General features: G+C 45.2%; 1 protein-coding gene across 1 annotated transcript; it reads left to right on the forward strand.

Moving 5' to 3' along the window:
- Positions 1–4,010: 4,010 nt before the first annotated feature.
- On the forward strand, positions 4,011–23,335 carry rergla (RERG/RAS-like a). The gene is given in 6 exon segments (XM_045700173.1): positions 4,011–4,808; positions 4,949–5,005; positions 7,980–8,053; positions 14,021–14,169; positions 21,780–21,967; positions 21,970–23,335. Coding segments are annotated over 6 exon segments (615 nt in total). The 5' UTR covers positions 4,011–4,756; the 3' UTR covers positions 22,065–23,335.
- The last annotated feature ends 353 nt before the right edge of the window (positions 23,336–23,688 follow it).

Raw genomic sequence — 23,688 nt, forward strand, 5'->3', positions numbered from 1 at the left:
GAGAGAGAGAATCAGATTGTTATAATGAGAGAGAGAATCAGATTGTTATAATGAGAGAGAGAATCAGATTGTTATAATGAGAGAGAGAATCAGATTGTTATAATGAGAGAGAATCAGATTGTTATAATGAGAGAGAGAATCAGATTGTTATAATGGAGAGAGAATCAGATTGTTATAATGAGAGAGAGAATCAGATTGTTATAATGAGAGAGAGAATCAGATTGTTATAATGAGAGAGAATCAGATTGTTATAATGAGAGAGAATCAGATTGTTATAATGAGAGAGAGAATCAGATTGTTATAATGAGAGAGAGAATCAGATTGTTATAATGAGAGAGAGAATCAGATTGTTATAATGAGAGAGAATCAGATTGTTATAATGAGAGAGAGAATCAGATTGTTATAATGAGAGAGAATCAGATTGTTATAATGAGAGAGAATCAGATTGTTATAATGAGAGAGAGAATCAGATTGTTATAATGAGAGAGAGAATCAGATTGTTATAATGAGAGAGAATCAGATTGTTATAATGAGAGAGAGAATCAGATTGTTATAATGAGAGAGAGAATCAGATTGTTATAATGAGAGAATCAGATTGTTATAATGAGAGAGAGAATCAGATTGTTATAATGAGAGAGAATCAGATTGTTATAATGAGAGAGAGAATCAGATTGTTATAATGAGAGAGAGAATCAGATTGTTATAATGAGAGAGAGAATCAGATTATGAGAGAGAATCAGATTGTTATAATGAGAGAATCAGATTGTTATAATGAGAGAGAGAGAATCAGATTGTTATAATGAGAGAGAGAGAATCAGATTGTTATAATGAGAGAGAGAATCAGATTGTTATAATGAGAGAGAGAATCAGATTGTTATAATGAGAGAGAATCAGATTGTTATAATGAGAGAGAGAGAATCAGATTGTTATAATGAGAGAGAGAATCAGATTGTTATAATGAGAGAGAGAATCAGATTGTTATAATGAGAGAGAGAATCAGATTGTTATAATGAGAGAATCAGATTGTTATAATGAGAGAGAGAATCAGATTGTTATAATGAGAGAGAATCAGATTGTTATAATGAGAGAATCAGATTGTTATAATGAGAGAATCAGATTGTTATAATGAGAGAATCAGATTGTTATAATGAGAGAGAATCAGATTGTTATAATGAGAGAGAGAATCAGATTGTTATAATGAGAGAGAGAGAATCAGATTGTTATAATGAGAGAGAGAATCAGATTGTTATAATGAGAGAGAGAATCAGATTGTTATAATGAGAGAATCAGATTGTTATGAGAGAGAATCAGATTGTTAAATTGACTGGATAACAATCACCATGGTAAACAGCGAGAGAGAATCAGATTGATCTATTTGGCCTTATCTTACGTGCCTCTGAAAAATGATGTTATTATTCTGTGATAGTGGCTCAGCAAGAGCATTGTTTTTCAGAGTGAATCTAGTTTCAACTCCCTGTCACCTCTCTGACACCGCTAGACTCCCTGTCACCCCTCTGACACCGCTAGACTCCCTGTCACTTCTCTGACACCTCTAGACTCCCTGTCACCACTCTGACACCGCTAGACCCCCTGTCACCTCTCTGGCACCGCTAGACTCCCTGTCACCACTCTGTCACCGCTAGACTCCCTGTCACCCCTCTGACACCGCTAGGGACTCCCTGTCACTACTCTGATACCTCTAGACTCCCTGTCACCACTCTGACACCGCTAGACCCCCTGTCACCTCTCTGGCACCGCTAGACTCCCTGTCACCACTCTGACACCTCTAGACTCCCTGTCACCACTCTGTCACCGCTAGACCCCCTGTCACCACTCTGACACCGCTAGGGACCCTGTCACCACTCAGACACCTCTAGACCTCCTGTCACCACTCTGACACCGCTAGACCCCCTGTCACCACTCTGACACCTCTAGACCCCCTGTCACCACTCTGACACCTCTAGACTCCCTGTCACCTCTCTGACACCGCTAGACTCCCTGTCACCACTCAGACACCGCTAGACCCCCTGTCACCTCTCTGGCACCGCTAGACTCCCTGTCACCACTCTGACACCTCTAGACTCCCTGTCACCAATCTGACACCGCTAGGCTCCCTGTCACCACTCTGACACCGCTAGACACCCTGTCACCACTCTGACACCTCTAGACTCCCTGTCACCAATCTGACGCCGCTAGACCCCCTGTCACCACTCTGACACCGCTAGACTCCCTGTCACCACTCTGACACCGCTAGACTCCCTGTCACCACTCTGACACCGCTAGGCTCCCTGCCAAATCAGATCCTCTAATGAAGAGGTAGCAGCTATAGTTCAGGAGGGTCTGCCTCACAATACTGTTGTGGAAACTGGACTTTACCATAGCCTCATTTCATCTAGTTATTGTCATTTTCTCCCCTCCTTCACTCCCCCATCTCTCTCTCTCTCTCTCTTTCTCCTCCCTCTTTCTATCGCTCTCTACATCTCTCTCTCTCTTGCTCTCTCTCTCCCTGGCCTTTTTTTTCTCTTCATGACTTACCTTGCGCGCCTCTAGAAAAGTGCCTGAAAAATGCTGCACTATGTCTCCACAAGCCTGTTCTGCTGATGAGCAATCAATCCACAGTATGTACAGCGAGCCAGCTTCCTGTCCCACTTTTACTTCAATTGATAAGATAGAACTTTAAGTTCTGTAAAATATGTAAAGTGCTGGCTGATCTCGTGTTTGGAGCAGATGTACACATTTGTGCCGAACCAATTTTTCTCAGATGTTTTCCTTCCTAACATCAGTGCTCTAACAGTGTCAATGAAAGATGCAGGTTTCTTTATTATAAAAGTATACTAAATATACAAAAGTATGTGGACACCCCTTCAATTTAGTGGATTCGGCTATTTCAGCCACACCCGTCGCTGACAGGTGTATAAAATTGAGCACACAGCCATGCAATCTCCATAGTGAAACATTGGCAGTAGAATGGCCTTACTGAAGAGCTCAGTAACTTTCAACGTGGCACCGTCATAGGATGCCACCTTTCCACCAAGTCAGTTTGTCAAATTTCTGCCCTGCTAGAGCTGTTTCAGTCTACTGTAAGTGCTGTTATTGTGAAGTGGAAACATCTAGGAGCAACAACGGCTCAGCCGCGAAGTGGTAGGACACACAAGCTCACAGAACGGGACCGTCGAGTGCTGAAGCGAGTAGAGCGTAAAAACCATCTGTTCTCGGTTGCAACACTCAGTACCAAGTTCCAAACTGCCTCTGGAAGCAACGTCAGCACAAGAGCTGTTCTTTGTCGGGAGCTTCATGAAATGGGTTTCCATGGTCAAGCAGCCGCACACCAACCTAAGATCATCATGTGCAACGCCATGCATCAGCTGGAGTGGTGTAAAGCTCACCGCCATTGAACTCTGGAGCAGTGGAAACACGTTCACTGGAGTGATGAATCACACTTCACCATCTGGCAGTCCGACGAACGAATCTGTGTTTGGCGGATGCCAGGAAACGCTACCTGCCCCAATGCAGGATGCCAACTGTAAAGTTTGGTGGAAGAGGAATAATGGTCTGGGGCTGTTATTCATGGTTCGGGCTAGGCCGATGACATTCTAGACAATTCTGTGCTTCCAAACTTTGTGGCAACAGTTTGAGGAAGGTCCTTTCCTGTTTCAGCAGGACAATGCCCCAGTGTACAAAACGAGGTCCGTACAGAAATGGTTTATCGAGATCGTTGTGGAAGAACTTGACTGGCCTGCACAGAGCCCTGACCACAACCCCATCGAACACCTTTGGGAAGAATTGGAACGCCGACTGCGAGCCAACCCTAATCGCCCAACATCAGTGCCCGACCTCACTAATGCTCTTGTGGCTGAATGGAAGCAAGTCCCCCTGCAGCAATGTTCCAACATCTAGTGGAAAGCCTTCCCAGAAGAGTGGAGGCTGTTATAGCAGCAATGTTCCAACATCTAGTGGAAAGCCTTCCCAGAAGAGTGGAGGCTGTTATAGCAGCAAAGGGGGAACCAACTCCATATTAATACCCATAATTTTAGAATGAGATTATTGGACGAGCAGGTTTCCACATACTGTTGGTGATGTAGTGTATGATGAGCTATTCTATAGGTCACTAAGGTCTTGTTGTTACTCTGTGTTGATGGTTTTTGTTGCTATGAGGGAACACATCCACAAAGGTCATTCTAAAACCTACTGAATAAGTCTCTTCAATGAGGAGAATAAAGAGGGTAGGAGGGAGGAAAAACACAAACGCTACCTCTCCTCTCCATGAAAAACAAGTGTGCTTCTCATTTATAAAAGCATGCCTCTGATGTCCATGTCTCACTCACTTCAACCAATGTGTTCGTCATAGTGACGTTATGATCGAGCTTCTCTCTCTCTCTCTCTCTCTCTCTCTCTCTCTCTCTCTCTCTCTCCCTCTCCCTCTCCCTCTCCCTCTCTCTCTCTCTACCTCTCCCTCGCTCTCTCTCGGTTGAGAACAGTGCGTGCTTCAGAACCCTGAGATAGAAGGCTGTACGCAGCGCCGGTACCGGGACGCCGCTCCAACAGATCAACACTTGAACAGAGCGACAGAGTGGAAACGGTCGAACGACTATGGATGCGTCCTGCTCGATTTTTTTTAAACTCTTCTTTTGGTCGTAGTGTAATGTAGACTTCAAGGGATTCGATTTTTCAAAGGGATTATTGTTATTTTTCCTTTGATTTGTAAACTTTAACAACCACTTTTTTTTTTAAATCGGAAGGGATTCAAACCGCAATAATGAATGATATTAAACTTGCGGTTTTGGGAGGCGAAGGAGTCGGGAAATCAGGTAAGACAAATGTTTTACCTGTCATGTAAAAACATTTCGTTCGGTTGGTTTGGCTTGCTTATTGTTTGTCCAAATAGTGTACATTATTCGTAGGCTATTTTTTTACATATATATATATAACTATCTTATTCCTTCCTCAGCTCTCATCGTTCGATTCCTGACGAGGCGATTTATCGGCGAATATGCATCATCATCAGGTTTCTAACCTACTTAGTTTTCTACAATAGACTTGTGTAACATGAATACAACTTCATGCTAATTATTATGATACAATCTGTAAAAAAAAAAAAGACATTTACAAATGTTTTGTTTTCCAATTGATCTTTGATCCATATCATTGCTTTTACGCATCGTTACTCATGTCCAGTTCTGACATAATTACGTAATTGTTCGATCTCCTGATGTTTCCTAGTGAACACATTGTCCTTCATCAGATGGTAGATGATTGGATATAGCTAGGCTACTTCCATCAGAAGTATTGTTCAGTTGTGTTGTCGGCTACATGTTGTGTTGTCGGCTACATGTTGTGTTGTCGGATACATGTTGTATTGTCGGCTACATGTTGTATTGTAGGCTACATGTTGTGTTGTCGGCTACATGTTGTGTTGTCGGCTACATGTTGTGTTGTCGGCTACATGTTGTGTTGTCGGCTACATGTTGTGTTGTCGGCTACATGTTGTGTTGTCGGCTACATGTTGTGTTGTCGGCTACATGTTGTGTTGTCGGCTACATGTTGTGTTGTCGGCTACATGTTGTGTTGTCGGATACATGTTGTATTGTCGGCTACATGTTGTATTGTAGGCTACATGTTGTGTTGTAGGCTACATGTCGGCTACATGTTGTATTGTCGGCTACATGTTGTGTTGTAGGCTGCATGTTGTGTTGTAGGCTACATGTCGGCTACATGTTGTATTGTCGGCTACATGTTGTGTTGTAGGCTACATGTTGTGTTGTAGGCTACATGTCGGCTACATGTTGTATTGTCGGCTACATGTTGTGTTGTAGGCTACATGTTGTGTTGTAGGCTACATGTTGTGTTGTAGGCTACATGTTGTATTGTCGGCTACATGTTGTGTTGTCGGCTACATGTTGTGTTGTCGGCTACATGTTGTGTTGTCGGCTACATGTTGTGTTGTAGGCTACATGTTGTGTTGTAGGCTACATGTTGTGTTGTAGGCTACATGTTGTATTGTCGGCTACATGTTGTGTTGTAGGCTACATGTTGTATTGTAGGCTACATGTTGTATTGTAGGCTACATGTTGTGTTGTCGGCTACATGTTGTGTTGTCGGCTACATGTTGTATTGTAGGCTACATGTTGTGTTGTCGGCTACATGTTGTATTGTCGGCTACATGTTGTGTTGTCGGCTACATGTTGTGTTGTCGGCTACATGTTGTGTTGTAGGCTACATGTTGTGTTGTCGGCTACATGTTGTGTTGTCGGCTACATGTTGTGTTGTCGGCTACATGTTGTATTGTCGGCTACATGTTGTATTGTCGGCTACATGTTGTGTTGTAGGCTACATGTTGTATTGTAGGCTACATGTTGTATTGTCGGCTACATGTTGTGTTGTCGGCTACATGTTGTGTTGTCGGCTACATGTTGTGTTGTAGGCTACATGTTGTGTTGTAGGCTACATGTTGTGTTGTAGGCTACATGTTGTATTGTACATGTTGTATTGTAGGCTACATGTTGTATTGTAGGCTACATGTTGTATTGTCGGCTACATGTTGTGTTGTCGGCTACATGTTGTGTTGTCGGCTACATGTTGTGTTGTCGGCTACATGTTGTATTGTCGGCTACATGTTGTGTTGTCGGCTACATGTTGTGTTGTCGGCTACATGTTGTGTTGTAGGCTACATGTTGTGTTGTCGGCTACATGTTGTGTTGTCGGCTACATGTTGTGTTGTCGGCTACATGTTGTATTGTCGGCTACATGTTGTATTGTCGGCTACATGTTGTGTTGTAGGCTACATGTTGTATTGTAGGCTACATGTTGTGTTGTCGGCTACATGTTGTGTTGTCGGCTACATGTTGTGTTGTAGGCTACATGTTGTGTTGTAGGCTACATGTTGTGTTGTAGGCTACATGTTGTGTTGTAGGCTACATGTTGTATTGTACATGTTGTATTGTAGGCTACATGTTGTATTGTAGGCTACATGTTGTGTTGTAGGCTACAAGTTGTATTGTCGGCTACATGTTGTATTGTCGGCTACATGTTGTATTGTCGGCTACATGTTGTATTGTCGGCTACATGTTGTATTGTCGGCTACATGTTGTATTGTCGGCTACATGTTGTACTGTAGGCTACATGTTGTACTGTAGGCTACATGTTGTGTTGTAGGCCACATGTTGTACTGTCGGCTACATGTTGTGTTGTAGGCTACATGTTGTATTGTAGGCTACATGTTGTATTGTAGGCTACATGTTGTATTGTAGGCTACATGTTGTATTGTCGGCTACATGTTGTATTGTAGGCTACATGTTGTGTTGTCGGCTACATGTTGTGTTGTCGGCTACATGTTGTACTGTCGGCTACATGTTGTGTTGTCGGCTACATGTTGTACTGTCGGCTACATGTTGTGTCGTAGGCTACATGTTGTATTGTAGGCTACATGTTGTATTGTACATGTTGGATCATTTGTATGAAATATTTTAGGCTACAGTGATTCAAAATAAAAGTATCTAGTCAATATTGGTATTAGTCTGTGTTGTTATTATTTAATATTGATCATATTTCTATGGATAGAAAGGTTGAATAACACTCCTCCGGGCATTAGGTTAGATAGTGACTGTTGTGGAAACTGGACTTTACCGTAGCTTCATTTTATCTAATTATTGTCATTTTCTCCCCTCTTTCAATCCCCCATTTCTCTCTCTCTCTCTCTCTCTCTCTCTCTCTCTCTCTCTCTCTCTCTCTCTTTCTTTCTTTCTTTCTTTCTTTCTTTCTTTCTCGCTCTCGCTCTCTCGCTCTTTCTTTCTTTCTCTCTCTGTCTCTCTATCCCTCTCTCTCTCTTTCTCTCTCGCGCTCGCTCTCTTTCCCTCTCTCTTTCTCTCTCTCTTTCCCTCTTTCTCTCTCTCTCTCCTTCTGTCTCTCTATTTCTCTCTCTCTGTTTCTTTCTCACTCTACCTCTCTCTCTCTCTCTCTCTCTCTCTCTCTCTCTCATGCAGAATGCATATACAGAAAGCGTCTGTCTATTGATGGTAGACAGCTGAATCTAGAACTCTATGATCCATGCTCACAGGTGAGTTGAGAGGAGGGGAACCACGTGATGGCCATCATGTTTATTATCACAATTAAATGATCTGAGTGGCCACTTTATAAGCTTCATAAGCTGAAGAAAAGCCATCTCTTATAACCAATATTCCTCTATCTGAAATGTATGGTACATGATAATACATGTATGGTAAGATACATGATGGTACAGGATAATAAAAGCCATCTCTTATAACCAATATTCCTCTATCTGAAATGTATGGTACATGATAATACATGTATGGTACAGGATAATACATGTCTGGTACAGGATAATACATGTATGGTACAGGATAATAAAAGCCATCTCTTATACCCAATATTCCTCTATCTGAAATGTATGGTACAGGATAATACATGTATGGTACATGATAATAAATGTATGGTACATGATAATACATGTATGGTACATGATAATAAATGTATGGTACAGGATAATACATGTATTATACAGGATAATACATGTATGGTCATGAATAAATGTATGTTACAGGATAATACATGTATGGTACATGATAATAAATGTATGGTACAGGATAATAAATGTATGGTACATGATAATACATGTATGGTACAGGATAATACATGTATGGTACAGGATAATACATGTATGGTACATGATAATACATGTATGGTACAGGATAATACATGTATGGTACATGATAATACATGTATGGTACAGGATAATACATGTATGGTACAGGATAATACATGTATGGTACAGGATTATACATGTATGGTACAGGATAATACATGTATGGTACATGATAATACATGTATGGTACAGGATTATACATGTATGGTACAGGATAATACATGTATGGTACAGGATAATACATGTATGGTACAGGGTAATACATGTATGGTACAGGATAATAAAGTCAGTGCAGTGAAAACTCCTAACAGAGTAATCAATCTCACTTATTGTGCCCAGCCAAGCATGCAGCAATGCCTCCCTCCCTCTTTCCCTGCCTCCCTCTTTCCCTGTCTCCCTCCCACCCTCCCTCTTTCCCTGCCTCCCTCTTTCCCTGTCTCCCTCCCACCCTCCCTCTTTCCCTGCCTCCCTCCCTTTTCCCTGTCTCCCTCCCACCATCCCTCTTTCCCTGCCTCCTCCCTCTTTCCCTGTCTCCCTCCCACCATTCCTGCCTCCCTCCCTCTTTCCCTGTCTCCCTCCCTCTCTCCCTGCCTCTTTCCCTGTCTCCCTCCCTCTCTCCCTGCCTCTTTCCCTGTCTCCCTCCCACCATCCCTCTTTCCCTGTCTCCCTCCCTCTCTCCGCCTCTTTCCCTGTCTCCCTCCCACCATCCCTCTTTCCCTGTCTCCCTCTCTCTCCTGCCTCTTTCCCTGTCTCCCTCCCACCATCCCTCTTTCCCTGCCTCCCTCCCTCTTTCCCTGTCTCCCTCCCACCATCCCTCTTTCCCTGTCTCCCTCCCTCTCTCCCTGCCTCTTTCCCTGTCTCCCTCGGTCCTCCCTCTCTCCCTGCCTCTTTCCCTGTCTCCCTCCCTGTCTCTGGTTCCTCCCTCTCTCCCTGCCTCTTTCCCTTCCTCTCTCTGACACTTTCCCTCCCTCTCTTTCTCTCCCTGTCTCTCTAACCCTTCTTATATAGTCACAGCCAAAGTTCTGCACTGCATTCAATACACCACTGTAAATCAGACCTGAACCATTTCCCCCACAGTTAATACATCACTGTAAATCAGACCAGAACCATTTCCCCACAGTTAATACATCACTGTAAATCAGACCAGAACCATTTCCCCCACAGTTAATACATCACTGTAAAGCAGACTAGAACCATTTCCCCCACAGTTAATACATCACTGTAAATCAGACTAGAGCCATTTCCCCACAGTTAATACATCACTGTAAATCAGACCTGAACCATTTCCCCACAGTTAATACATCACTGTAAATCAGACCTGAACCATTTCCCCCACAGTTAATACATCACTGTAAATCAGACCTGAACCATTTCCCCCACAGTTAATACATCACTGTAAATCAGACCAGAACCATTTCCCCCACAGTTAATACATCACTGTAAATCAGACCAGAACCATTTCCCCACAGTTAATACATCACTGTAAATCAGACCTGAACCATTTCCCCCACAGTTAATACATCACTGTAAATCAGACCAGAACCATTTCCCCCACAGTTAATACATCACTGTAAATCAGACCTGAACCATTTCCCCACAGTTAATACATCACTGTAAATCAGACCAGAACCATTTCCCCCACAGTTAATACATCACTGTAAATCAGACCAGAACCATTTCCCCCACAGTTAATACATCACTGTAAATCAGACCAGAACCATTTCCCCCACAGTTAATACATCACTGTAAATCAGACCAGAACCATTTCCCCCACAGTTAATACATCACTGTAAATCAGACCAGAACCATTTCCCCCACAGTTAATACATCACTGTAAATCAGACCTGAACCATTTCCCCACAGTTAATACATCACTGTAAATCAGACTAGAGCCATTTCCCCACAGTTAATACATCACTGTAAATCAGCCCTGAACCATTTCCCCACAGTTAATACATCACTGTAAATCAGACTAGAGCCATTTCCCCACAGTTAATACGCCACTGTAAATCAGACCAGAACCATTTCCCCCACAGTTAATACATCACTGTAAATCAGACCTGAACCATTTCCCCCACAGTTAATACATCACTGTAAATCAGACCAGAACCATTTCCCCCACAGTTAATACATCACTGTAAATCAGACCAGAACCATTTCCCCCACAGTTAATACATCACTGTAAATCAGACCAGAACCATTTCCCCCACAGTTAATACATCACTGTAAGTCAGCCCTGAACCATTTTCCCCACAGTTAATACATCACTGTAAATCAGACCAGAACCATTTCCCCCACAGTTAATACATCACTGTAAATCAGCCCAGAACAATTTCCCCCCACAGTTATTACATCACTGTAAATCAGACCAGAACCATTTCCCCCACAGTTATTACATCACTGTAAATCAGACCAGAACCATTTTCCCCACAGTTAATACATCACTGTAAATCAGACCTGAACCATTTCCCCCACAGTTAATACATCACTGTAAATCAGCCCTGAACCATTTCCCCACAGTTAATACATCACTGTAAATCAGACTAGAGCCATTTCCCCACAGTTAATACATCACTGTAAATCAGACCAGAACCATTTCCCCCACAGTTAATACATCACTGTAAATCAGACCAGAACCATTTCCCCCCACAGTTAATACATCACTGTAAATCAGACCTGAACCATTTCCCCCACAGTTAATACATCACTGTAAATCAGCCCAGAACCATTTCCCCCACAGTTAATACATCACTGTAAATCAGACCAGAACCATTTCCCCCACAGTTAATACATCACTGTAAATCAGACCAGAACCATTTCCCCCACAGTTAATACATCACTGTAAATCAGACCTGAACCATTTCCCCCACAGTTAATACATCACTGTAAATCAGACCTGAACCATTTCCCCCACAGTTAATACATCACTGTAAATCAGCCCTGAACCATTTCCCCCACAGTTAATACATCACTGTAAATCAGCCCTGAACCATTTCCCCCACAGTTAATACTCCACTGTAAATCAGACCTGAACCATTTCCCCCACAGTTAATACATCACTGTAAATCAGACCAGAACCATTTCCCCACAGTTAATACACCACTGTAAATCAGACCAGAACCATTTCCCCCACAGTTAATACATCACTGTAAATCAGACCTGAACCATTTCCCCCACAGTTAATACATCACTGTAAATCAGACCTGAACCATTTCCCCCACAGTTAATACATCACTGTAAATCAGACCTGAACCATTTCCCCACAGTTAATACATCACTGTAAATCAGACCAGAACCATTTCCCCACAGTTAATACATCACTGTAAATCAGCCCTGAACCATTTCCCCCACAGTTAATACATCACTGTAAATCAGACCAGAACCATTTCCCCCACAGTTAATACATCACTGTAAATCAGACCAGAACCATTTCCCCCACAGTTAATACATCACTGTAAATCAGACCTGAACCATTTCCCCCACAGTTAATACATCACTGTAAATCAGACCAGAACCATTTCCCCCACAGTTAATACATCACTGTAAATCAGACCTGAACCATTTCCCCCACAGTTAATACATCACTGTAAATCAGCCCTGAACCATTTCCCCCACAGTTAATACATCACTGTAAATCAGACCTGAACCATTTCCCCCACAGTTAATACACCACTGTAAATCAGCCCTGAACCATTTCCCCCACAGTTAATACATCACTGTAAATCAGACCTGAACCAATTCCCCACAGAAGGAAGACTTTGAATTTGCACTGAAGTGACAGGAGCATTACCTCTAGGAGTTGGATGGATGTCTGCGATAACAAAGTGGAAATGCCCAGAAGTGGGCGAAGGCAACCTTAGGTTATAATTAAGAAATAAGGCCAGAGGATGTGTGGTATATGGCCAATATATCACGGCTAAAGGCTGATCTTATGCACGACGCAACGCGGAGTGCCTAGATACAGCTGTTTGTCATGGTATATTGGCCATATACCACAAACCCCCAAGGTGCCTTATTGTTATTATAAACTGATTACCAATGTAATTAGAGCAATAAAAATAATTGTTTTGTCATACCCGTGGTATACGGTCAGCCAATCAGCATTCAGGGCTCGAACCACCCTGTTTATAATTATGATTCATCAGAGTAGGATGAAGGCTTTTATTTCAGCATGTGAAGTCAGATCACTTACTGGAGGCTGGGGTAACTTTACATTGGAGGACAGGCTTAGTGGAGGCTGGGGTAACTTTACATCGGAGGACAGGCTTAGTGGAGGCTGGGGTAACTTTACATCGGAGGACAGGCTTAGTGGAGGCTGGGGTAACTTTACATTGGAGGACAGGCTTAGTGGAGGCTGGGGTAACTTTACATCGGAGGACAGGCTTAGTGGAGGCTGGGGTAACTTTACATCGGAGGACAGGCTTAGTGGAGGCTGGGGTAACTTTACATCGGAGGACAGGCTTAGTGGAGGCTGGGGTAACTTTACATCGGAGGACAAGCTTAGTGGAGGCTGGGGTAACTTTACATCGGAGGACAGGCTTAGTGGAGGCTGGGGTAACTTTACATTGGAGGACAGGCTTAGTGGAGGCTGGGGTAACTTTACATCGGAGGACAGGCTTAGTGGAGGCTGGGGTAACTTTACATCGGAGGACAGGCTTAGTGGAGGCTGGGGTAACTTTACATCGGAGGACAGGCTTAGTGGAGGCTGGGGTAACTTTACATCGGAGGACAGGCTTAGTGGAGGCTGGGGTAACTTTACATCGGAGGACAGGCTTAGTGGAGGCTGGGGTAACTTTACATCGGAGGACAGGCTTAGTGGAGGCTGGGGTAACTTTACATCGGAGGACAGGCTTAGTGGAGGCTGGGGTAACTTTACATCGGAGGACAGGCTTAGTGGAGGCTGGGGTAACTTTACATCGGAGGACAGGCTTAGTGGAGGCTGGGGTAACTTTACATCGGAGGACAGGCTTAGTGGAGGCTGGGGTAACTTTACATCGGAGGACAGGCTTAGTGGAGGCTGGGGTAACTTTACATCGGAGGACAGGCTTAGTGGAGGCTGGGTTAACTTTACATCGGAGGACAGGCTTAGTGGAGGCTGGGGTAACTTTACATCGGAGGACAGGCTTAGTGGAGGCTGGGTTAACTTTACATCGGAGGACAGGCTTAGTGGAGGCTGGGGTAACTTTACATCGGAGGACAGGCTCGTTGTAATGAATGGAATGGGGTTTCTCTCATTCCATTCCAGCCTTATTCTATTCCAGCCATTACTATGAGCCGACCCTCCCTTCACCAGCCTCCGCTGGTGTGAATCAGATTGCTTGGTTATAGCAACATGTCCTTGCTGTTTGTGTTGCTCTGCAGGCCTGTGAGGGGAAGTTAACTCTGACCGACCAGATCCACTGGGCTGATGGCTTCATAGTGGTCTATGACATCAGTGACCGCTCCTCCTTCATCAAGGCTAAAGCCGTAGTACACCTGATCAGAGAGTTAAACCTGGGAGTGGCCAAAAGGTAACCACTCACCTGTCCAGTCCATCCACCTACCTGTCCTGTCCATCTACTCACCTGTACAGTCCTTCCACTCACCTGTACAGTCCATCCACTCACCTGTACAGTCCATCCACTCACCTGTCCAGTCCATCCACACACCTGTCCTGTCCATCTACTCACCTGTACAGTCCATCCACTCACCTGTCCAGTCCATCTACTCACCTGTACAGTCCATCCACACACCTGTCCAGTCCATCCGCTCACCTGTCCAGTCCATCTACTCACCTGCCCAGTCCATCTACTCACCTGTCCAGTCCATCTACTCACCTGTCCAGTCCATCTACTCACCTGTCCAGTCCATCTATTCACCTGTCCAGTCCATCTAGTCACCTGTCCAGTCCATCTACTCACCTGTCCAGTCCATCCACTTACCTGTCCAGTCCATCCACTCACCTGTCCAGTCCATCCACTCACCTGTCCAGTCCATCTACACACCTGTACAGTCCATCCACTCACCTGTCCAGTCCATCCACTCACCTGTCCAGTCCATCCACCCACCTGTCCAGTCCATCCATGCATCTGTCCAGTCCATCCACTCACCTGCCCAGTCCATCCACTCACCTGTCCAGTCCATCTACCTACCTGTCCAGTCCATCTACCTACCTGTCCAGTCCATCTACTCACCTGTCCAGTCCATCCACTCACCTGTCCAGTCCATCCACTCACCTGTCCAGTCCATCCACACACCTGTCCTGTCCATCTGCTCACCTGTACAGTCCATCCACTCACCTGTCCAGTTTTTCCATTCACTTGTCCAGTCCATCCACCCTCCTGTCCAGTCCATCCTTCACCTGTCCTGTCCATTCACTCACCTGTCCAGTCCATTCACTCACCTGTCCAGTCCATCCACTCACCTGTCCAGTCCATCTATTTACCTGTCCAGTCCATCCACTCACCTGTCCAGTCCATCCACTCACCTGTCCAGTCCATCTATACACCTGTCCAGTCCATCCACTCACCTTTCCAGTCCATGCATTTACCTGTCCAGTCCATCCACTCACCTGTCCAGTCCATCTATTTACCTGTCCAGTCCATCCACCTACCTGTCCAGTCCATCCACCCACCTGTCCAGTCCATCTCCCCACCTGTCCAGTCCTTCCACTCACCTGTCCAGTCCATCCACCCTCCTGTCCAGTCCATCCACTCACCTGTCCAGTCCATCCACCCACCTGTCCAGTCCATCCACCCTCCTGTCCAGTCCATCCACTCACCTGTCCAGTCCATCTACGCACCTGTCCAGTCCATCCACTCACCTGTCCAGTCCATCCACTCACCTGTCCAGTCCATCCACTCACCTGTCCAGTCCATCCACTCACCTGTCCAGTCCATCTATACACCTGTCCAGTCCATCCACTCACCTGTCCAGTCCATCCACTCACCTGTCCAGTCCATCCACTCACCTGTCCAGTCCATCTACTTACCTGTCCAGTCCATCCACCTACCTGTCCAGTCCATCCACTCACCTGTCCAGTCCATCTATTTACCTGTCCAGTCCATCCACCTACCTGTCCAGTCCATCTATTTACCTGTCCAGTCCATCCACCTACCTGTCCAGTCCATCCACTCACCTGTCCAGTCCATCTCTCCACCTGTCCAGTCCTTCCACTCACCTGTCCAGTCCATCCACTCACCTGTCCAGTCCATCCACTCACCTGTCCAGTCCATCCACCCACCTGTCCAGTCCATCCACTCACCTGTCCAGTCCATCCACTCACCTGTCCAGTCCATCCACCCACCTGTCCAGTCCATCCACCCTCCCTGTCCAGTCCATCCACTCACCTGTCCAGTCCATCCACTCACCTGTACAGTCCATCCACTCACCTATACAGACTTTCCATTTCCCTTTCCTACCAAAAGGTAGACTCTCACACTGATACAGACCTTCACGTTCCCCTCACCTACCAAAAGGTAGACTCTCACACTGATACAGACCTTCACGTTCCACAGACCTACCAAAAGGTAGACTCTCACACTGATACAGACCTTCACGTTCCACAGACCTACCAAAAGGTAGACTCTCACACTGATACAGACCTTCACGTTCCACAGACCTACCAAAAGGTAGACTCTCACACTGATACAGACCTTCACGTTCCACAGACCTACCAAAAGGTAGACTCTCACACTGATACAGACCTTCACGTTCCACAGACCTACCAAAAGGTAGGCTCTCACACTGATACAGACCTTCACGTTCCACAGACCTACCAAAAGGTAGGCTCTCACACTGATACAGACCTTCACGTTCCACAGACCTACCAAAAGGTAGGCTCTCACACTGATACAGACCTTCACGTTCCACAGACCTACCAAAAGGTAGGCTCTCACACTGATACAGACCTTCACGTTCCACAGACCTACCAAAAGGTAGACTCTCACACTGATACAGACCTTCACGTTCCACAGACCTACCAAAAGGTAGACTCTCACACTGATACAGACCTTCACGTTCCACAGACCTACCAAAAGGTAGACTCTCACACTGATACAGACCTTCACGTTCCACAGACCTACCAAAAGGTAGACTCTCACACTGATACAGACCTTCACGTTCCACAGACCTACCAAAAGGTAGACTCTCACACTGATACAGACCTTCAAGTTCCACAGACCTACCAAAAGGTAGACCCTCACACTGATACAGACCTTCACGTTCCACAGACCTACCAAAAGGTAGACTCTCACACTGATACAGACCTTCCACGTTCCACAGACCTACCAAAAGGTAGACCCTCACACTCATACAGACCTTCACGTTCCACAGACCTGCCAAAAGGTAGACCTCACACTGATACAGACCTTCACGTTCCACAGACCTACCAAAAGGTAGACTCTCACACTGATACAGACCTTCCATCCACTTGGCATAGGGGGAGGAGTGGAGGCAGTGGGACTGACATTCCATCCTATTATTGTCATTGTACATCAATAGATTGGACATTGATGTGGGTTTAACAGCAGCCCACACTGCCCAACAACTGTTACATCGTTAGTAATCCCATTGATTGATTCTACCATAGAGATTCAACTCTCTGGCTCATGTCCATGTGATCAGCACCTTATTTTATTCAGAGCCAATATCTATTGTCTGTATGACCTTCAGTTCCTGCTGGTAGTATTCCAGTACACCACTAACTCATCATTCTGCTCTCATACCAATCCTCTAGTAAATATCTAGCTGCTATTGAATTCTCCTGTCATAATGAGAATTCTATTGCTGTTGAGGCGTCTTATGTCATCTCTCTATTATGGCTGAACTGATTGTTGGAATGTTTTCACTAGTGGTCTTCTAGGGATGAGGGAACATCTGTCTAATGGTCTTCTAGGGATGAGGGAACATCTGTCTAGTGGTCTTCTAGGGATGAGGGAACATCTGTCTAATGGTCTTCTGTGGATGAGGGAACATCTGTCTAATGGTCTAATGGGGATGAGGGAACATCTGTCTAGTGGTCTTCTAGGGATGAGGGAACATCTGTCTAATGGTCTTCTGTGGATGAGGGAACATCTGTCTAATGGTCTAATGGGGATGAGGGAACATCTGTCTAATGGTCTTCTAGGGATGAGGGAACATCTGTCTAGTGGTCTTCTGTGGATGAGGGAACATCTGTCTAGTGGTCTTCTAGGGATGAGGGAACATCTGTCTAATGGTCTTCTGTGGATGAGGGAACATCTGTCTAATGGGGATGAGGAAACATCTGTCTAGTGGTCTTCTAGGGATGAGGGAACATCTGTCTAGTGGTCTTCTGTGGATGAGGGAACATCTGTCTAATGGTCTTCTGTGGATGAGGAACATCTGTCTAGTGGTCTAAAGGGGATGAGGGAACATCTGTCTAATGGTCTTCTGTGGATGAGGGAACATCTGTCTAGTGGTCTTCTGGGGATGAGGGAACATCTGTCTAATGGTCTTCTGTGGATGAGGGAACATCTGTCTAATGGTCTTCTGTGGATGAGGGAACATCTGTCTAATGGTCTTCTGTGGATGAGGGAACATCTGTCTAGTGGTCTAATGGGGATGAGGGAACATCTGTCTAGTGGTCTTCTAGGGATGAGGGAACATCTGTCTAGTGGTCTTCTAGGGATGAGGGAACATCTGTCTAATGGTCTAATGGGGATGAGGGAACATCTGTCGAATGGTCTTCTGTGGATGAGGGAACATCTGTCTAGTGGTCTTCTAGGGATGAGGGAACATCTGTCTAATGGTCTTCTGGGGATGAGGGAACATCTGTCTAATGGTCTTCTGTGGATGAGGGAACATCTGTCTAACGGTCTAATGGGGATGAGGGAACATCTGTCTAGTGGTCTTCTAGGGATGAGGGAACATCTGTCTAATGGACTTCTGTGGATGAGGGAACATCTGTCTAATGGACTTCTGTGGATGAGGGAACATCTGTCTAATGGTCTTCTGTGGATGAGGGAACATCGGTCTAATGGGGGATGAGGGAACATCTGTCTAACGGTCTAATGGGGATGAGGGAACATCTGTCTAATGGTCTAATGGGGATGAGGGAACATCTGTCTAGTGGTCTAATGGGGATGAGGGAACATCTGTCTAATGGTCTAATGGGGATGAGGGAACATCTGTCTAATGGTCTAATGGGGATGAGGGAACATCTGTCTAGTGGTCTAATGGGGATGAGGGAACATCTGTCGAATGGTCTTCTGTGGATGAGGGAACATCGGTCTAATGGGGATGAGGGAACATCTGTCTAACGGTCTAATGGGGATGAGGGAACATCTGTCTAATGGTCTAATGGGGATGAGGGAACATCTGTCTAGTGGTCTAATGGGGATGAGGGAACATCTGTCTAATGGTCTTCTGTGGATGAGGGAACATCGGTCTAATGGGGATGAGGGAACATCTGTCTAACGGTCTAATGGGGATGAGGGAACATTGGTCTAATGGATGTGGATGAGGGAACATCTGTCTAATGGTCTTCTGTGGATGAGGGAACATCTGTCTAGTGGTCTTCTATGGATGGGGGAACATCTGTCTAATGGTCTACTGGGGATGAGGGAACATCTGTCTAATGGTCTTCTGTGGATGAGGGAACATCTGTCTAGTGGTCTTCTAGGGATGAGGGAACATCTGTCTAATGGTCTTCTAGGGATGAGGGAACATCTGTCTAATGGGGGATGAGGGAACATCTGTCTAGTGGTCTTCTAGGGATGAGGGAACATCTGTCTAATGGTCTTCTAGGGATGAGGGAACATCTGTCTAGTGGTCTTCTAGGGATGAGGGAACATCTGTCTAGTGGTCTTCTAGGGATGAGGAAACATCTGTCTAGTGGTCTTATGGGGATGAGGGAACATCTGTCTAGTGGTCTTATGGGGATGAGGGAACATCTGTCTAATGGTCTTCTGTGGATGAGGGAACATCCGTCTAATGGTCTAATGGGGATGAGGGAACATCTGTCTAGTGGTCTAATGGGGATGAGGGAACATCTGTCTAGTGGTCTTCTGGGGATGAGGGAACATCTGTCTAGTGGTCTTCTGGGGATGAGGGAACATCTGTCTAATGGTCTTCTGTGGATGAGGGAACATCTATCTAATGGTGGATGAGGGAACATCTGTCTAATGGTCTAATGGGGATGAGGGAACATCTGTCTAGTGGTCTAATGGGGATGAGGGAACATCTGTCTGTTGGTCTTCTAGGGATGAGGGAACATCTGTCTAACGGTCTAATGGGGATGAGGGAACATCTGTCTGTTGGTCTTCTAGGGATGAGGGAACATCTGTCTAACGGTCTAATGGGGATGAGGGAACATCTGTCTGTTGGTCTTCTAGGGATGAGGGAACATCTGTCTAGTGGTCTTCTAGGGATGAGGGAACATCTATCTAATGGTCTTCTGTGGATGAGGGAACATCTGTCTAATGGTCTAATGGGGATGAGGGAACATCTGTCTAGTGGTCTAATGGGGATGAGGGAACATCTGTCTAATGGTCTTCTGTGGATGAGGGAACATCTGTCTAGTGGTCTTCTAGGGATGAGGGAACATCTGTCTAATGGTCTTCTGGGGATGAGGGAACATCTGTCTAATGGTCTTCTGTGGATGAGGGAACATCTGTCTAATGGTCTTTTGGGGAGGAGGGAACATCTGTTTAATGGTCTAATGGGGATTAGGAACATCTGTCTTCTAGGAATGAGGCAACATCTGTCTTCTAGGGATGAGGGAACGTCTGTCTATTGGTCTTCTGTGGATGAGGGAACACCTGTCTAATGGTCTAATGGGGATGAGGGAACATCTGTGTAGTGGTCTTCTAGGGATGAGGGAACATCTGTGTAATGGTCTTCTAGGGATGAGGGAACATCTGTCTTCTAGGGATGAGGGAACATCTGTGTAATGGTCTTCTAGGGATGAGGGAACATCTGTCTTCTAGGGATGAGGGAACATCTGTGTAATGGTCTTCTAGGGATGAGGGGACATCTGTGTAGTTGTCTTCTAGGGATGAGGGAACATCTGTGTAGTGGTCTTCTAGGGATGAGGGACCATCTGTGTAATGGTCTTCTAGGGATGAGGGAACATCTGTCTTCTAGGGATGAGGGAACATCTGTGTAATGGTCTTCTAGGGATGAGGGGACATCGAGTTGTCTTCTAGGGATGAGGGAACATCTGTGTAGTGGTCTTCTAGGGATGAGGGAACATCTGTGAATGGTCTTCTAGGGATGAGGGAACATCTGTCTTCTAGGGATGAGGGAACATCTGTGTAATGGTCTTCTAGGGATGAGGGAACATCTGTCTTCTAGGGATGAGGGGACATCTGTGTAGTGGTCTTCTAGGGATGAGGGGACATCTGTGTAATGGTCTTCTAGGGATGAGGGAACATCTGTCTAGTTCTAGGGTAATGAGGGAACATCTGTGTAATGGTCTTCTAGGGATGAGGGAACATCTGTCTTCTAGGGATGAGGGAATATCTGTCTTCTAGGGATGAGGGAACATCTGTCTAGTGGTCTAATGGGGATGAGGGAACATCTGTCTAACGGTCTTCTGGTTTATGATGGAACATCTGTCTAACGGTCTAATGGGGATGAGGGAACATCTGTCTAGTGGTCTAATGGGGATGAGGGAACATCTGTCTAACGGTCTTCTGGTTTGTGATGGAACATCTGTCTAATGGTCTTCTGGTTAATGAGGGAACATCTCAATGTACTGGGTCTTCACCCACAGTATTCAAAGTTACTACATACTGTAAATGTCACACCAAAATAGTTTGTGGACAACAACACAGACCTACAGTTTAGCACTGACACATACAGTGACGATACTCTCACCTCTCCAGCGAGGTTTTAGTCTCATAGGTTACATCTGAACGGGCACCCTGTTCCCTATTAAAAAGAGCAATACTTTGGACTGCTTCTTGACTACGTTTTGACATGACTCTGATCAGAAATAGTGTCATGTAAATGGAATAGGGTGGCATTTCAGATGCACCATAGTCTTTAAATGTCACTACCATTTCACTCAACCTGTCCTCCTGGTTTGTCTTCTCTTACATCCAGGGATTCGTTATGACCGTCCTTATTGTGTCTCACCACGTCTTCCTCCTCCCTCTCTCTCTCTCTCTCCCCTCAGGGATGCAGACACTCTGGTGTTCCTGGTGGGGAACAAGCAGGACCTGTGCCACGTGAGGGAGGTGCGTCGAGAGGAAGGCCAGCGCCTGGCAGCAGAGTCCCAGTGCCAGTTCTACGAGCTCTCTGCAGCAGAACACTACCAGGAGGTGGTCCTCATGTTCTCTAAGATGGTCCACAACGCCAGCCTGGGGGCAAGGCCAAGGAGAGGAGACGGAGACCTAGTGGCTCCAAGTCCATGGCCAAACTCATCAATAATGTCTTCGGGAAGCGGAGGAAATCAGTGTGAAGGGGAGATAGGAGGGTCAAGTGTTACCCCGGGACTAAGAGGCCTTGTTACTTTGTTTCTCCCCTTGGGACTGTTGTTGAATGGTGAAAGGGATTGTGGGAAAAGGTCAGTAACGTTGAATGGACCCACCACCAACAACATGGGCTTCGCCTACCTACTTACTTGCGGTTGCTATTATTACTGTTGACCATGAAAATGGTTGGAAAAGGGTCAATAACAATTAGACCCCCACCAACCTACACTCCTCTGGTTGCCAACCACCAAGTGACAGCTCTGTGTGAGATGTGGTACAAATGGTACTACACTTATAACAGAGCTTATTGGACTGATAGGACTGCTGCTGATTAATGACTTTATACACACACACACACACACACACACACACACACACACACACACACACACACACACACACACACACACACACACACACACATATGTACATGATATCACAGGGAGACTCCATTATTAGCTATGTAAAGTAAATGATACCACAGGGAGACTCCATTATTAGCTATGTAAAGTAAATGACACCACAGGGAGACTCCATTATTAGCTATGTAAAGTAAATGATACCACAGGGAGACTCCATTATTAGCTATGTAAAGTAAATGATACCACAGGGAGACTCCATTATTAGCTATGTAAAGTAAATGATACCACAGGGAGACTCCATTATTAGCTATGTAAAGTAAATGATACCACAGGGAGACTCCATTATTAGCTATGTAAAGTAAATGATACCACAGGGAGACTCCATTATTAGCTATGTAAAGTAAATGACACCACAGGGAGACTCCATTATTAGCAATGTAAAGTAAATGATACCACAGGGAGACTACATTACTGGCCCTATTGCCTCTACTGCTCAATGCATGCCACAGTGGCAGACACAGTCCATTTTTCATACATCTTTCATTATGACTGAAGTGTGTTCCAAATAGCACCCTATTCCCTATATGATGCACTATGTTTGACCGGAGCCCTATGGGCCCTTATTGAAAAGTAGTGCACTAAATAGGGAACAGGGTGCCATTTGGGATGCAGACTGAATACTGCTACTGAAGAGAGCCAGTAGTTTGTTGGCATGGAGGTTGTTTTGGGGGAAATTCTTCCTGTGGTTACTGTTTCCATGGAAAGGTAATGTATCATAAAATAATGAATGTTTGTCTGTTTAGTTCCATCTTCATGTTGTTAATTGTTCACTGGAATAAAGTCTTAATTATAAAGTCATAATATAATGTAAAACTATAATAAACACTGTAATCAAGTCTGGTTGTCTGTTGTGGTTTTATGGAGGTGTGTGTGTGTGTGTGTGTGTGTGTGTGTGTGTGTGTGTGTGTGTGTGTGTGTGTGTGTGTGTGTGTGTGTGTGTGTGTGTGTGTGTGTGTGTGTGTGTGTGTGTGTGTGTGTGTGTGTGTGTGTGTGTGTGTGTGTGTGCATGCGTGCTTGCTTATTGGTATGAGGATCACCACAGCAGTTGTTCTTTGTGTCAGTGTCCATCCTCCTGTACTGAAGTGTTCTCTGTACTTAACAAGACTCCTCAAGGAGTTACGCAACCCAATGTCTCCTCAAGGAGTTACTCAACCCAATGTCTCCTCAAGGAGTTACTCAACCCAATGTC

The sequence above is a fragment of the Salmo salar genome, chromosome ssa17 (assembly GCF_905237065.1).
Source record: "Salmo salar chromosome ssa17, Ssal_v3.1, whole genome shotgun sequence".
Lineage (NCBI taxonomy): Eukaryota > Metazoa > Chordata > Actinopteri > Salmoniformes > Salmonidae > Salmo > Salmo salar.